The sequence below is a fragment of the Panulirus ornatus genome, chromosome 21 (assembly GCF_036320965.1).
Source record: "Panulirus ornatus isolate Po-2019 chromosome 21, ASM3632096v1, whole genome shotgun sequence".
NCBI lineage: Eukaryota > Metazoa > Arthropoda > Malacostraca > Decapoda > Palinuridae > Panulirus > Panulirus ornatus.
In genome coordinates, this window is record NC_092244.1 from 13,591,322 (window position 1) to 13,607,133 (window position 15,812).

The 15,812-nt window shown below is 39.3% G+C and overlaps 1 protein-coding gene across 2 annotated transcripts in view; it reads right to left on the reverse strand.

Moving 5' to 3' along the window:
- The window catches only part of loaf (lost and found), a 203,259-nt gene that overhangs the window by 16,960 nt on the left and 170,487 nt on the right, over positions 1-15,812 (reverse strand). Inside the window, exons 5-7 of one of the 2 annotated variants that reach the window (XM_071675768.1) lie at positions 6,799-6,966; positions 4,874-4,981; positions 974-1,122 (exon numbers count right to left, since the gene is read on the reverse strand). In XM_071675768.1, coding sequence (XP_071531869.1) covers positions 1,034-1,122; positions 4,874-4,981; positions 6,799-6,966 — 365 coding nt within the window. In that variant the 3' untranslated portion in view covers positions 974-1,033. The remainder of the gene's footprint in view (positions 1-973; positions 1,123-4,873; positions 4,982-6,798; positions 6,967-15,812) is intronic. The other variant, XM_071675767.1, reaches the window with a different exon arrangement.

Below are 15,812 nucleotides of genomic sequence, written 5' to 3' on the forward strand. Positions count from 1 at the left end.
CACATCCAGATTTTTTCCCTATCCGCATAGATATACCCTATTATCAAACTTTATCCTGTGCTGTTAGATGAAGAAATGGCACTGGTTACTGAGTCTTCATGCAGCAGTCACTCGGTGTTCTGCCATACGTTCTTTGTACAGTAAAGCAGAAAGTATGGCACTCAACACTGCTAACACCAAAACAACTGTTGCCCTAAGACTGGAACCTTTACTCACTTGTAACCTCACAACACAGACACAGTTTGATAATATGGCCCATAGGCACTCCCAGAACATCATCAACTACTTAAAAATCAATTAATCATGGAGCTAAATTATAAAAATCCTTTTCTCTTACATTTGTAGATGTTAAACTTTGCTATTAAAAGCATGGCTAAAATTAGGCATAAAAATTTACTGCTCCTATCCAGTAAAATCCTAAAACTAATCCACAAATAGTATAATGTAAGATTTAGGTAAGTGAGAGTGTGTTCATTAGACTGAACCAGAAGGTTAGTTTATGACAGGCTAGTTAAGTAAGAAGAGGTTGATTAGGTTGACAGGATGGCTAGTTGAAAATAAGTTGGTTATGTTATGTGATATTGATAAGAGTAAGGTAAACTGGTTATGTGATACTGGTAAGGTTAAGATAAGTTGGTAATGTTATGTGATAGTAAGGTGAAAATAAGATCGTCGTCAATAATATATTGATTACATGAGGAAAAACTGTTTGCATAGACTGGATGGGATAGATTATGTTGACAAACCTATGATGTGCATACTAAGGGTACACTGAATCTGGATAGGATAGGCTACATATGCATGGGTCTATTCCAGCCAAGTCAAGATATTCTATTGGAGGGTAAGACTAACCTAATTAGGCTACACTGCATTTTATTTGATAATTCCAATTTACAGTTAAAAGATGTTCTGGGAGACAGATATCAACACGGGAGACAAAAAAAATCTGGTAGTGTGTCTCTCAGGCTCCTACCTTAGAGACAAGATGGCGGATATGCTGGACGAGTGACAGATGGTAGAGGTGAGAGATATCTTAAGGTAAGGGGTATATATAGCGCGCTGTGCACCCCACAGTGTAGCCAGGGAAGGAGAGGCCCCCTGACCCAGGCGATGGTGACGAGCCTGTGGGAGGGACACATGTTAGCAGAGTGTGGAAAGTCTGGCGAGAAGCCTGTGGAAGGGACGCTAGTTAGCAAGTGTGTTCTTAACCCTGTGGGAGGGACATACGTTCGCAAGTGTGGTGCAATCCTTTTGGAAGAACAAATGTTAATGTGCATATTGCTGAACCTGTAGGAGGGAAACTTGTTACCAGGTACATAGAAAGTGGTGTTAGAAGCCTGTGGAAGAAAACTGGGTTAAAAAATGTACATATTGAGCATGAAACTCCACATCCAGTAAGCTCTGGTATATTGTTCAACTGCTATTATAGAAGACCCAGTCACCTAATGAAATTTGTTTATATTGGCAGTTCTAAGTTAGGCTGTTAGCTGGTGTGGAGTGGACTCTATAAAAGGGATACATGGAAATGGGTGTGGTGCTGACTCAACAACAGAATCAATCAAAATATATGCACTCTCACCTACACAGCATGGTTTTAGACCTACTCACTACACCACAACACCGCACATAATCCTCATACAACGCATCCCGGATAGCTTCAACTAACCATAACCCCACTCCCACACTCCCTCTCCATACTGTACAAATAGATAATTCCTTACTCATCAACTGCTCAATACTCATTCAACAAAGACAAGCATCATCACCACACTTCTTAATCTGTGACCCCACTCAGTGGATGTAGATAGTTTTCTGAGCAGTTTGAGGGCCCTATAGAAGGGGATTCTAGGGCATACTTATTCACTCTTTCCCATATTTAGCAAGGTAAGGCTAGGAACGGACAAAGAAAGGCCTTATTCACCCACATCCATTCTCTAGCTGTCATGTGCAATGTATCCATACCACAGCTCCCTAGCTATATCCAATCCCACACATCTTTCCATGGTTTTCCCCATGTTTCATATGGTAAACATTTATACTTTTAATATAATTATACACTGTAACAGATAAAAATAAGGGGTAAAACATGGGTGTTCTGTGATGACCCAGCTTAAAAGGGGTGGCAGTCCCCTGTCTTACTTAGGGGTATGACACTGACATACTGAGATCCCCTAAGGGCTTGTAAATGATGCCGAGATATTTCAGGTAAGGCAGGGGTTGCAGCAGACTGACTTACGTATGGACATAGCATGCAGGGGCTACAATACTAGGGGCTGGGGGATACTGCTTTCCCTAATATCATTAACAGAACTTTTGTCTGGCAATTTTTCTGAGTTGTTGGTAAATTCCTCCCATACAGCTGGTGGGGGTAATGGAAGCCCTTATGTTTTCAATTCTCAATGATCTACAGCAAATCATCTCCCACCCCACCCATATTCCTGATTGTTGTGACACTCTCTTCGTATTCTGGATCTGATTTTTGCCTTTACTCCTACGCACTGTAATTACTCAATCTCACTCCCAGTTTTCTGACTTTCCTTGAGTAAATTATTCTCTCTTATGTGATGCTTCTGTCTCGGCCAAATCCATAGCAGAAGTTATTGTTGCAGGAATGGAAGCATATATCCCCTCTTCCTCCAAGACGACCTCTTCTTCCAATCCATGGTTCAACCGACTGTTCTAAGGCCATTCGGGCAAGGAATCAGGCATACTGGGCTTGGAAAATATTTTTCTTCAACTCCCATTCACCGTTTATCAGTGCCTGTAATCACTGCAAGTATATTAACCATGAGGCAAAGTATTCCTTTATTCAAAGGAATTGTGATAAGCTCTCCTCAGCATCCACTCACAGGTTTTTCTGGTCTTTAGCAATGGGCATCACAAAGAATTCTGTTGCCCTGCCTTTCCTTCAACTTTCCATTCTGACTGTACTATAACTATCTCTCCTGTACACAAAGCAACTGCCTTTGGTTCCTTTTCTCATCTAACTCTACCTTGAATGACTCTGGACACAAGCAAGGCTTATAGTCCTGATGGCATCTGCTCCCATGTACGGAGACAGTGTGTCTCTAAATTTGCACCTGTATTTACTTGTCTGTTCCATTTCTGTTTAAAAATCATTTTTTTTCTTCTTGGAAGCATTCATTGGTTAATCTCATCTTTAACAAGGGTGACTGTATTGACACCAGTAACTATCTTCCTGTTGTTCTGACATCTATCATTTCCAAAGTCTTTGAATCACCTCCTCAACTTTCATACCCTAAAACATCTTAAATCTCAGTCTTCTCTGAGGTCACCAACATGGCTTCTGTTAGGAGAGATCCACTAGTGATATTCTTTCCTATCTTACTATGGTCTGGTAAACATCCCTGAAAGATTTTGGTGAATTGTATGTAGTAGCCCTTGATATATACAAAGCTTTTAACAGGGTGTGGCATCAGGGTCTCATCTCTAAGCTCCCTTCTTTGGCTTCCCTCCCTCACTGCTCCCTCATATCTAACTTCCTCACTGACTTATTTCTGTGATTGTTGATGGATCAGTTTCTCCCCCATTCTCCATCAACAGCAGTGTCCTTCAAGGTTCTGCCCAGGCTCCTACACTTTTGCTCCTTTCTATCAATGGTTTCCTTTCTTCAAAAAAAGAAAAACCAAATGCATCATATGCTATTCAACATTGCATTCCTTCGCATCCTTCACTTCTGCTCCTTCTTCTCTCACTCGATCTGCATCTTGTCTCGATAAAACTTCCTCAATAAACTCAGAACTGGACAAGATATCTCTGTGGAGTAAACGATATCTGGTTATGTTTAATGCCTTCAAGACCCAGTTTCTACCCATCTTTCTGTCAAAAATTCCTCATAACTTTCCTTTCTCCTTTGACAGTTTTGTAATTCCACCTCTTGACTCAATGAACATACTTGGTAACAATCCACTCCTTGGAAATCCCACATTACAGGACTAACAAAGTCTGCCTCTATGGAGCTGGGAGTCCTGTTTAGATATTGAAGTTTCTTTTCTTCAAAACTGTTGCTCTGTTTATAAAAAGGATTGATCCATCCTTATATGAAGTAATGCTCTCATATCTAAGGGTGGTTCTAACTCTGCATCCTTACTTGACAGAGTGAAGTCAAAAGCGGTCAGACTTATAAACTCTACCATGCTAACTTCAAAACTTGACCTGCTTGCCCTACACCACAATGTTGGTTTACTTATCCTCTTCTATAGGTATTACTTTAGTTTTTGCTTGCAAGAACTAGCTGGTTTTGTGCCCTAACCACTAGCTAGATCATGCAATACTCAGCAGGCTGCTGCATCACATGATTGCTGTGTGGCCATAGGCAACTAAAGGTTGGGCTATTCTGATAACTGTTTTTTTCCCTACACCTCAAAGTTTTGGAACTCTCTACCCTCTAATGTCTTTCCCAATAACTGTTACCAGGTACATTTTGAAAGAGGTTTTTCACTTCTAAAGTTCATAAACACTTTCCCTTGTCTCTTACATTTCCTTTCATTAACCTCTATATATACTCTGATTAAGGCCAGGCCATGATGTGGACTTTTGTCCAAGACTGGAGCCTTAAAAGCAAAAACAAAAGAAAAAATCTGGACAAGAATGGGCTATTTCCTGGATTCTGAATTCTAATTATTGTTAATAATCTCTAAAAAGGTGACATCTAAATAACTGCTGGGCAATGACAAGACAGCACCCTATTTGTCATGCACTGATACCATACCCCCCAAGGAAAACAGTCAAGTTTCTTCCCTGTTGAGATGGGTGTGCTGCAGTACTCTGTGATCAGGCTGACTCTGATTTACCTGATGGCCTTATGGCAATGTCTGCCTTCACACCTTGGGGTAAAGTGAGGTTTGCTTACCTGGGGGTACAACAGGGGTGTGCTGCGGTGCCCCAGGGTAGGGAGGGGGCTTCTCCACCAGCACTGTGCCAAAGGTTCCGTTGGTCCCAAATGAACCACCCACCTCCACTGGAGAAGAGATGGATAGTCATCTAGTTGCTGCATTATTATACATACTGAAAAACACCCATGTGAGTGGAAGAGAGCAAATGAAGGAGTAGAAAATACAGAAACACACAGATTTAAAAGTTGCTTGACAAAGAGAAGGTTCAAGAGATGGGGTCATAGGAGTATAAAACTCTCTCCCATACAATACATATAGTTAATTATGAATAGGTATTGCAAATGCTGGATGATATACACAGAATGGAGACACACTACAGGATGGGGAGACTCTCACATGCTACAGCTGCCTGGACCATCTCAGGAAAAAAAAAAAAATGCTTCTTGTTCCATCTGGACTCTCCCTTCATCATATTCATCAAAACACTGATCATTTACTATCTTACCTAGAAAGTACTGGCTAAAAGGTCCACTTGGGATTTAATGATTTCACTCACATGTAAAATTTTCCCTCCTAAGCTTTCTCTCACTTTTTTTTGTTAAATTGGACAGGAATCTACCTCATGTGCCTTGTTTATCCTGAGGCTTTTTGCCTGCTGCACTTTCTGAATTGCTCCAATTCCTACGTTATGTCTATTTCTATATATACTCTTCTGAATTTCTCAATCTCTGCCAGCTGCCCAAGGATTTCCTCAATGCTTATTCTCATTTCAAATGGTCCTTTCCATACCTTTAGTCTTCTTTATGCAAACTGTTTCCAATATGCCTATAATTTTCTTTGCCATCTTCTGAGGCCTTCTCTTCCTAGATTCAGTATCCTCTTATTAGTTTTCAGCGTACTAGAAAAAATTTCCTTTAATTTGTTTATCATATCTGTGTAGCCCAGCCCATCAAACATCTTTTAATTTTAGACTCCCTTGAATGGTTTGTATTGTTATGGTTTCGAACATCCAGCAAATCTTAGGTTAGGTTTGGTTTGGTTGTAATTGTTTTTGATGTCTTTTGAGTGATTCAATCATAAATCACCACTTTTGTGAATTTCCCCACCTAACCCCTGCACAGTAGATCAACACAGTCTGAAAAGGTAACTTCACTAAATGGTTTTACTGCCTTAAAACTTCTATGTTCCCAAATTTGTTATCCCTGGCAATATGATATTCTGTTATCATTCTACTTGCTTCCTTCAGCTGGGATTTCATTCCTCCAGTTTTACCTTCTTCCCTCCCACCTTCAGACTGGGAATGTTGCCTTCCCTGTAAATTCAATGCTTTTCCCAAGTTGCACAAACACAAACTGACATCCCACTGTAAAAGATTCTCCCACTTTTGCCTGTATGGAGGCAATGAGTTGTCTATGTCAAATCTTTTCTATTCTTTGCATTCAGATTACAACTTCTGCATTCAATCTGCTGTTTTAATTAACTTTTCTCATTTTCTTGTGACAGTGTAACATTACTGCCATCATCATTCACTAGGGAAGAGATGATTTCACAAGTGTCAGAAGTGAAATAATATGGAAACACTGCCCTTAACTCCCCACATGAAAATTTTCCTTCAGTAAACCCTACTTTCCATAAAGCAGATTCTCCCTCCCCATGACAACACACTTCACCAGTCCTATCAGTACGCTCCTCCCTAACCCCTGCACAGAAGATCAACACAGTTGTCCCCATCATCAAGGAGCCCCATAAGTAACATAAGCTCTCTGTGAGTCTGCAGTCACATGTAATAACTATACTGTGTAAACAATAAATCTGTGTAATGATGACACTGAGGAATAACTAACCTCATTCTGTAAGTACAGTATTTCCATATGAGAAATCAACTGAGTAAAAATTACCTTGTGATTTGAGAACCTCAAAGCAGAAGCAAACAGGTACTTACTTGGGTAAGATGGCTGAGTTTGTGGCGGAGGCCGGTGGAGGGCTCTGTTTCTCCTGTAGACACAGACAACGACAGCAACCCCACAGGCACAGCAGAGGAAGGCCGCTGAGGCCATGATAGTCACCAGAAGTGGCCCCGACACCTTCAGTACTTCCAACAGGGGAACTGCTGCTAGGAGCAAGGTGAAGTTGTATAAAGGGAGTGAAATTATCAACTTAGGGTAACAAACAAAAGTAAATTCATTTTGTCGGCAAACCTTCCATTCCAACCAAACACATGATACCTACTTGAATGATATGACTATGAGGGATTGCTAAACAAGTTTAAACAGTAATTAACCCTCAGGCCACCAATCATGACAAAGGTCATAACACACTTTATTCCCTCTCACCACTAATTACAACCAAAGACCACATTCATCAAAAAAGTTTGTACATTTTGGCACTAGGAAATGGTGCCAGGGTCCCATATGGCACTACCCTCATGTAGTAACTAGCTGAAACTTCACATAAAAATTGACACACTCAACTGATGGCTGATATCTACTTAGTGATTCATTTATCCCCTTTTTCTCTTCTTACTTTGTTTTCACCATTAGTCAGGTAATCTTTGGAGGTCATAAGGTCAAGATGAGCTGTGTAAGTCCATAATATGTAACATAATGCATAGATAATGACAAAATATGATGTTTTCAGAAAATGTTTCCAAGTTCGCACCACCGGGCTGCTTAGCATCCCTCTTAATTCTGAAGCTTTTAAAACTTTGAATCCTTTACAACTTGTTCATAATCACGAGAGTGTATTATGTATTACGTAGCATAAAGACATACATATAACAAATACTGGTCAATGTTTTGTGCAAGAAATCCATTATTCTTAAGGAAGTTTATGCCGTACTGCAGGTGTCACCCATACATACTTTATTTATAGTCGTCTTCTCTTTCTTTAATACTTACTAATACTAGATATGTAAATGTTATGATTTTTGCCTTAAAACAGATAAAAAAAGGAAAAAGGAACAAATACGATTTTCATATTTTGCTGAAGAACTGAAACTTTTTGGGAATGCAGCTGGAAATTCATCACATAGCCAAAGTATCAAATATGTGTGAATGGTTTTAAACAGGGCTAATATATCACAACAGTTCCATACCATTAAACCCTAAAAGTGTCAGTACCAACTAGATCAACAGAGTGAAGGGAACTGGATGTTAAATCTGCTTCTTTTGCAAGTAAACACACCTGGGTGTCATACGGCAGTGTGGTGTGGGGAAGGTTGATCCTTAAAGCACAGGGCACATTCAAACATTCTACAGGGACCGTAAATATTTCCAAATTCTCTGCCTATATGTAAAAATTTCTAATTTCTATGCCTATTTCCGAAATGGCCCATGCTTTTTAAAGCCTATACAGATGCCATATCTCATCTTGTAATTTCATGCAGACCACATAAATTCCCTAATCCTCTCCTTAACCCATAGATAACTGTAGTGAAAAGAGATCATGTGTGTGGTTGCACAGAGAAACTGAAAATGAACTAGCTTTAGTAATAACAATAATATTAAATGTTTCATGTTTTTCTATATAAACTGCTTGCAAAGTTTGTCTGAATGAATCTTTATTCATTGCTTTTTTCATGCATGTTATCTGATCACATGGATTCGATTGGGAACAAGTGCACCAACTTCAATGACTCTACAACAGCCAAGAAAGGTCAGTTTAATATTTTTCAACTATATGTTTTTTCATGGTTAAACACCAAATTATATGCTCATAATACTTTTATTGGTGAAGATTTAATCTCTAGGTACCATTGAGGGAAGTGAGAAGAGTATGATGCAAAGGGTTGCTGGGTACATGTTGAGTTTAAAATCAATGGGGAAACATCGAGATCTGAATGCCCAAAGTTGCAGTAAAGTTTGAATGTCTCTGCCATGCTGAGTTTTTAAATGGATTTGGCTCTTTAAGCTTCTTGGGGCTACAGCACTCAATTGAAGCAAGTATAGTAGAGTGCTTCTGTCCTCAATCTAGCCACTTATAAACTGTGCTTTTGCACAATGTAATATCTATTGGCTTGCTATATATGGCATCCCAGTCAAAGGATTAGTCACCGGAACAACTTGGAGGCCTCAGTACCCCTCTAGCAAATATGAGGGTAGTTGCATGACTTTTTCTGATAGGTGTGTGCAGCACCTAGTGCATTCACCTATTCTAATCGACCACCCTTTGCAACATGCCACCAACATAAGAATTCTTTCACCCTTAACAATAGGGAAAATGCCAGTAGATTTTATGAGATATGGAATGATACCATTCATCCTGATTTACCCAATGAAGAGAGTGATGGAAACATACTATATTGGTGAGTGTGTGCAAGACACACTTGTGAGAGCAGACAATAGGCCCTGTGGAGGACCAGCAGGATTAAGTTAGAGTTTAATGTGTATATGTGGCTAGAAAGATGTGATTATAAGCCCAATGTGTATGCCTTCAATAAATGTGACAGTAGGATCTGCAGTTTTAAAAAAATAATAATAGATGTGATATTTTTGTGCATCTCTTAATTAATCATAAAAAGGATACAACGCTTTTTTCACCATGCAAGGTAGGCTGAAAAAAAAAAGTGTGCCACAGGCAACTTTCTTCCTGCCAGCAGGAGTCTTCTCTATCCTTACAAGGCTCCTGCAGCATTCAGGAAGCTGGTCAAATCCACTAGTTCATAAAGTGTTGTGAAATTGTGTGTGCAACTTTGTCAAAAGAGAAAATGGCAACTGAGTAGTGAAGGCTGTGTCCATGGCAACTGAGAAGTGCTCAGTGTCTTCTTTATGCCAGTAGCACTGCATGAAGGATCTTTCGAAATGCTGAAATGGCATTTGTAGCATTGTAGTGAAGGGTGATGTTTAGAGCCTAAGCGGGAGAGTTGATTCATATTTGTATGAGAGTTTCATTTCTGAAAGGTGCATTTTTGGTGGGATGGAGTTTAAGACCAACCTGGAAGGTCATCTGTTTAGTGCTTGTCATGTTGTTTCACTGTGTATATGTTTTGTCAGTGTTATATGTGTGGAGAGTGGGGGGATGTGTCAGAAGAGGTCACTTAAAAGAAGTAAATGTAAGCTATTCATTTCTCCTTGGAGGTTGGAGGTTAGTTATGAAGTAGTTTGGGAAGGAATTGCATACAACTGAGAGCCAAGCATGTTGAGGTGGGACTGCATTGGGAGGATCTTTGTCTCATTATAAAGGTGTTTTGTGTTCTTGGTTGACAGGCAGCCAGTGATTGTTCTGGATGCACTATTTTGTGTGGTTTGCAGCTTTGTTATAACTGCTTTTCAGATGATAGAAGACCAGGAGGGTGAGGCATGGTTTCACAAGTGGAATGGATGAATTATTTGTTTAAACACATTTTAAAAGACAGGTTTCTCACCTCCTTCAAAATATGTAAATACTTTTCACTGTCTTTTTTTCATCTTTCATAATCCTTTCTATATATCAATCACGGGCCAGCCTTGATGTGGATTTCTCTGTGACTGAACCTCTTAAAGAAATAATAAAAAATGAGGTGGGGATGTTGAGGGATTCTTTTTAGCCTATCAAACTAAAACAATTCTTTTTCACATACTTCTTACAAGCTTCCTGCCTTGCCGCTTGTTATTACCTCTCGAAGAAAATATATCTATTGTCATGTCATCAAGCTGATTTAGAAACTTAAAGACTGTAAACAGGCCACTCCTCTCTTCTCTTCTCTGTGGGCAAATTTTCAGCACTCAGCTTCTCATCACAGCTCATCTCTCTCACTTCAGGTACCATCTTAAATATTCACCTTTCTTTGGACTCTCAATTCTTTGTACTTTTCAATCTACTTCTGGCCTATTATAAGTTGTGAGCAGTTTAACAAACATTTCCTTATCCATATACTCAAATGAGATTCTAACATTTGCTGACAGACAGTTTGTCTGCCTAAAAATTCTTCTGATGTGCAGCTTTAGTGACACATCAGGCAAAACGTCTACCCATAGGTCTCTTTCATGCACGTTCCTGCTGCTTATTTCCCACCAAACAATAATGGTGCTGCAGCCTTCTGCTACTGTGTTCAATCCTGATTACTGTGCACTCTTAAATCAAAGTTTGTCAATCATTTATCATTTTCAATTAGCTTAGCTCTCCTTGTAAGATGATGCAACCATCACAGTTCTTTTTCTCTCGTAACTTAGGCATCAGGTAAGAGCCTAAAACAGACCCTTGCAGCACATCACTGGTGACCCAAGACCATTAAGAGAATGCTTCTATAATGTGTATCCTTAGCTCCCTTCCACTAATGTAATCTTCTATCTCAGGAAAGAGTCTACCCTCTATTCCTGCCTGTTGATCCAGCTGCATAAGTAACCTTCAATCTGGTACAGTATCAAAAGTTTTCTGGCAGTCCAAGAATACACAGTGTACCTATCCATTTCACTGATCCGAGACACAACTCACTCTATCATAGAAATCAGTCTAGTATGGAGGCTGTTATACAGGTAGAAAGTGGAAGGAGAATAGCAGGAGGAGGAGGAGGGTTTCCAGTAAATCTTGGATTATTCATTACCTTCTAAAACTTACCCTTACCTGTCTTGGCCCCTTACTGAGTCATGGAGCCAGACACAGATTTAGAAAAACAGGCAATGATATAGTAAGAGAGATAACAAGGAAGGAGAAGAAAAAGATAAAAGGAGTAATGAAGATCATGATATTAACAAAAATTACCAAAAGCTTTTCACAGAGATAACATGGGAGATGAAGAGAAAAACAAAACAGAAAAATGGAGACTATACCAACATAAATATGACAGCAAGCTTTTTTTTTATAAATGAATAAAAGAGACAAGAATATGGGATGAATCAAGTCACTACAGAGGAGAACTAAAAAAGAAAGATACAGAATGGTTTTAATAAAAATGAGAAATAATTACAAGAAAAAGGAAAAACATGAAGATAGAAAAAATAAGGAACATGAGAATTAAAAATTACTAAATGGTGACTAGAGGAAAATGAACGCAAGATAAAGACAAACAAATGATGAAGAAACCAAGAGAAAAAAGGGGCAGACAAAAATACAGGAGAAGCACCTTAACAAGACAGGAGCTCCTATCATCCCCCTTACAAAAGCAGCCTTTAAGGAGCTAAATGTCACAGAGCACCTTTCTGTGATATCTGTAGTCCCACAGGGGCTTTCAATTCCCCAGAAATGGATTTTTTGATACACTGATCCAATGGTGGCTCTCCCAGATACTGTTTTTCCTATAATGGATTTATGAGACATTTCTAGTCTGAAAGTAGCTTTCTAGAGCATTTCTGGTACCAAAGTGGCATTGTGAGAATTCCTAGTCCCATGGGGGTTTTAAGGATTACCTGGTTCTACTGTGACAACTCGCATTCTTGTACCCATGTTGAGTTAGTGGGAAATTCCTGATTCCTTTGTGGCTTTGTGGAATATTCATGATCCCACTGTGATTTGTAGGATATTTCTTGTCCCAGTGGCTTAGCAGAACAATCTTAGTCCCATGGGGCACTGTGGATATTCTTAGTCCTATAGTGGGACATTCCAGGTCCCATTGTGATGTTATCAGAAATTCCTCAGCTTAGTGATTTGTTGGAACTCTCAAACCCATAATAAGTTTTTGAAAGATTCCTGGTCCCATAATGGCTACCTGAGCTTTGTGAAACATTCCTGGACCAAAAATAGCATTGTGGAACATTCCTTTGATGTAAAGTACTCTTCTGAAATTCCCATCCCACTATGGGATTCTGACACAACTCTAATCCAATAATGAACTTCTAGGATATTTTGGGCCTTAAAACAATTTTCTAAAGACAATTTTAAACTTGGTGTTCAAAGAGATTCACAATGAAAATGGCTCCTTGGGATATTCTCACTACCACAGTGGCTTTTTCAAACATTTTCATTTCATAGCAGCTTCTAAAACATACATGATGGCCTCAGGTGCTTGAGCAGGGCAAACACTCCCTCCTTTTAAATGTGTTATGTCAATCAAGGGGTCACTTGCTCATTCTCACTCTCTTTACGTTTGCTTCATTCACTCTATCTGTCTGACAGAGAGACCAACAGTACTGTTATACAAGAGACATACGTGGTGAGTGTTGTGCTGGCCCTGCCACATGTAAACATTTCATTGTAGATATCCATAGGTAGAACCTGTCAAACCCCCTTTCTCTTTCTTCTGCTTCTCCTTCTCCCCTCCCTCCCTCTATTCCCCTTTTTCCTCTCTCCCCATCCCCTTTCCTCAGCCAGCCCAGTCCACTGGCCCAGACAACGGCTGGCAAGACGCCGACCTTGCGTTATTGATTAGTTAGGTGTGACCCAGCTTTATCCTGGTAGGAGGAGGAGGGGAGGAAGGAGGGAGAGAGGGCAGGAGTGAGTGAGTATGTGAACGAAGGAGGGAGAAAGTGTGTCTCTGAAAGAGGGAAAGCAAGTGAGAAAAAGGTTGAGTGGTTACAACAGAGGGTAAGAATGAGAGAGTGTGAGAGGGAAAAAGAGAATGCAACTGTGCATGTGGGGAATGGAAATACAAATGAGAGAAAAGAAGAGAGAGTGCATGAGTGTGGGAAGAAGTGAATAAGAGGGCATGCATAAGGGAAAGAGCAAGTGAGTATGGAGAATGAGTATGAGTGGGAATAGCATGTATAAGATAAAGAGAGTTTGAGAGAGAGGAAGTAAGGAGAAACTGAATGTGTAGGATAGGGAGGCAGAATGTGTGTTTGAGGAAGGGAGAGTGAGTGTGTGAGAGGGAAGGACTGAAAGAGAGTAAGAGCATGTGTGTGTGTGTGTGTGTGTGTGTGTGTGTGTGTGTGTGTGTGTGTGTGTGTGTGTGTGGAGGAGGAAGGGATAATAAGTACAGGGAGAGGGGAAAGGGAGAATGTACATGTGAATATGTCAAGGAAGGAATGAGTGAAGGAGTGATGAAGAGAGGCAGGGAAAGAAGGAATAAGAAGGAATACAGAGTGTATATGACTTTCTGAAGCAAGGAGAGAAGAATGGTCTGCATGTGTGAGGATGAAAGGGAGTGAGTATGAGTACATTTGATGTCAGGAAAGGAAAAAGAGTAAGTGACTGAGTCATTGTGTGAAAAAGAGAGTAACGGAGGAAGTGGTAAAGCGGTGCATGTGAGTATGGAAGTGCATGAGTGAAGGAAAGGATAGAGAGTAGCACAAACAAAATAAGGATGTGGCTGAATGAGTTAGGGAAGAAGGGAGAACTTATATCAAATGAGTGAGAGTGAATTAGTAAGAGAAAAATAATGAAATTTATGGTATTCCCTTATTCCACGACAGGACTTATTGACTATTTGAACAGCAGTGAAACAAATCTTAATATCCTCCTCTTTTAGTTATGTGTTTTGAGGTACCTAGCCTCTAACTCTAGTTCCTGCATACTTTTACCAGAATGAATTAGATGTTCCTACATACCTTTACTAATAAGAACTAGATACCTAAATCATATGTCAAACAAATTCATGAACTATGATGAGTTCTGGATACAGGTAAAACATAATAATGTACATATCCAAACCATTAATCATAAAGTAAAAAAAGGAGAAAAATTATTGAGATTTTAGAAGGGATTAACAAGAAATTCTAAGAGGAGGTGAACAGAAGTAGAAGAGAGACATTTGTGGGAAATTAAAGTGAAAATATTACACAAGTCTGGGAGAGTGCTAGAATGAACTTTGAGAGAGAGAGATTGTCTTGGAGAACCACTTGGAGATGATGAACAAAATGTGCTTATTTGTGGAGAAGAAATAGAGGTAAAGGTAGAGAGAAAAAGGTGTTTAGAAGAGGCAGACAATAGAAAGGAGAAAGTAAGAACAATAAAGCTCTGATAAAATGAAGTAGCTTGGGGTATCAATAAAGCAGTGAGCCATATGGTGAAAAGTGGAGGTGAAACTGCTTTGGAGTGGACCCGCAAAGTGTGCTGAAGTATGGATGAAGGCAGTAATTATTCCAATGGTTAAAGGAAAAGGAGTAGGATTGATGGGCATAAGTCTCCTTAGCATATCAATGAATGTTTTAAAGGATTAGTGAACATCTTGTTAGTGGAGAACAAGTTGATTTAAGATGGGAAGAGGTAATGTGTAGATCAAAATTTTGCACCCAAAAATGCTGGAGAAAGTTGCAGAGAAAAACGTGAACCATTTGCAAAATTTACAAACTTAAAAAAAGATATGATAAAGTGAAACTTTGGGAAGTTTTCATTGTGTATGGTGTGCATAGATGGCTTTTGAAAAGTGTTAAGATACTTTTAAAATGAAAGCAGTGCCTATGTGGTGGTGTTGGTATTAGGGAGTAGTCTGAAATAGATATGAGAATGAGTACTGAATAGGATGAGAGCAAGATAGGGGGACTGTGGCATGATACTTAACTATAGAGATACACGACAGAAGTCACAGTATGCAGATGATGCTGTGTTGTTAACTAAATGAAGGGAAGAGATGGATAGAATAGTGAACTGGTTCAGTGATAACATAAGATGTAATTATTGTAAAATTGTATACATGATACAAATGAAATTCTTTATGGGTAGAAGCTCAATTCAAGGTACAAAAGAGTAAGAATTATAATATAAAATGATAAAAATATCGCATAAAAGTACCACATACAATATCACATAAAGAATCATCTATTACACTCAGAAGCTATATCAAAGAGGAGTTATAGCATCTTTTGATGGTTAAACAGTACAATGCTGTGTGGTACAAATGATTTCCTCAATCTACGGGTGCCCTTTATAGGTAGAGACAGTCTTTTTCTTGACCATAAAAATACATGGCATTGATGCAGAGCAGTTGTTCTTAAACTTTTGTGCCTGGCACCCCATCTCAGCATAGTCCTGGACACTGCATCCCCCTCTACCCTTTCAAGTTTTATTAAATGATAATCAGTAATCTTTATAACAGTATATAGTACTTAATTGCTTAAGCGGGATTACTGTAGTGGATCTTTATACTTATAAACTTTTACTTCATGA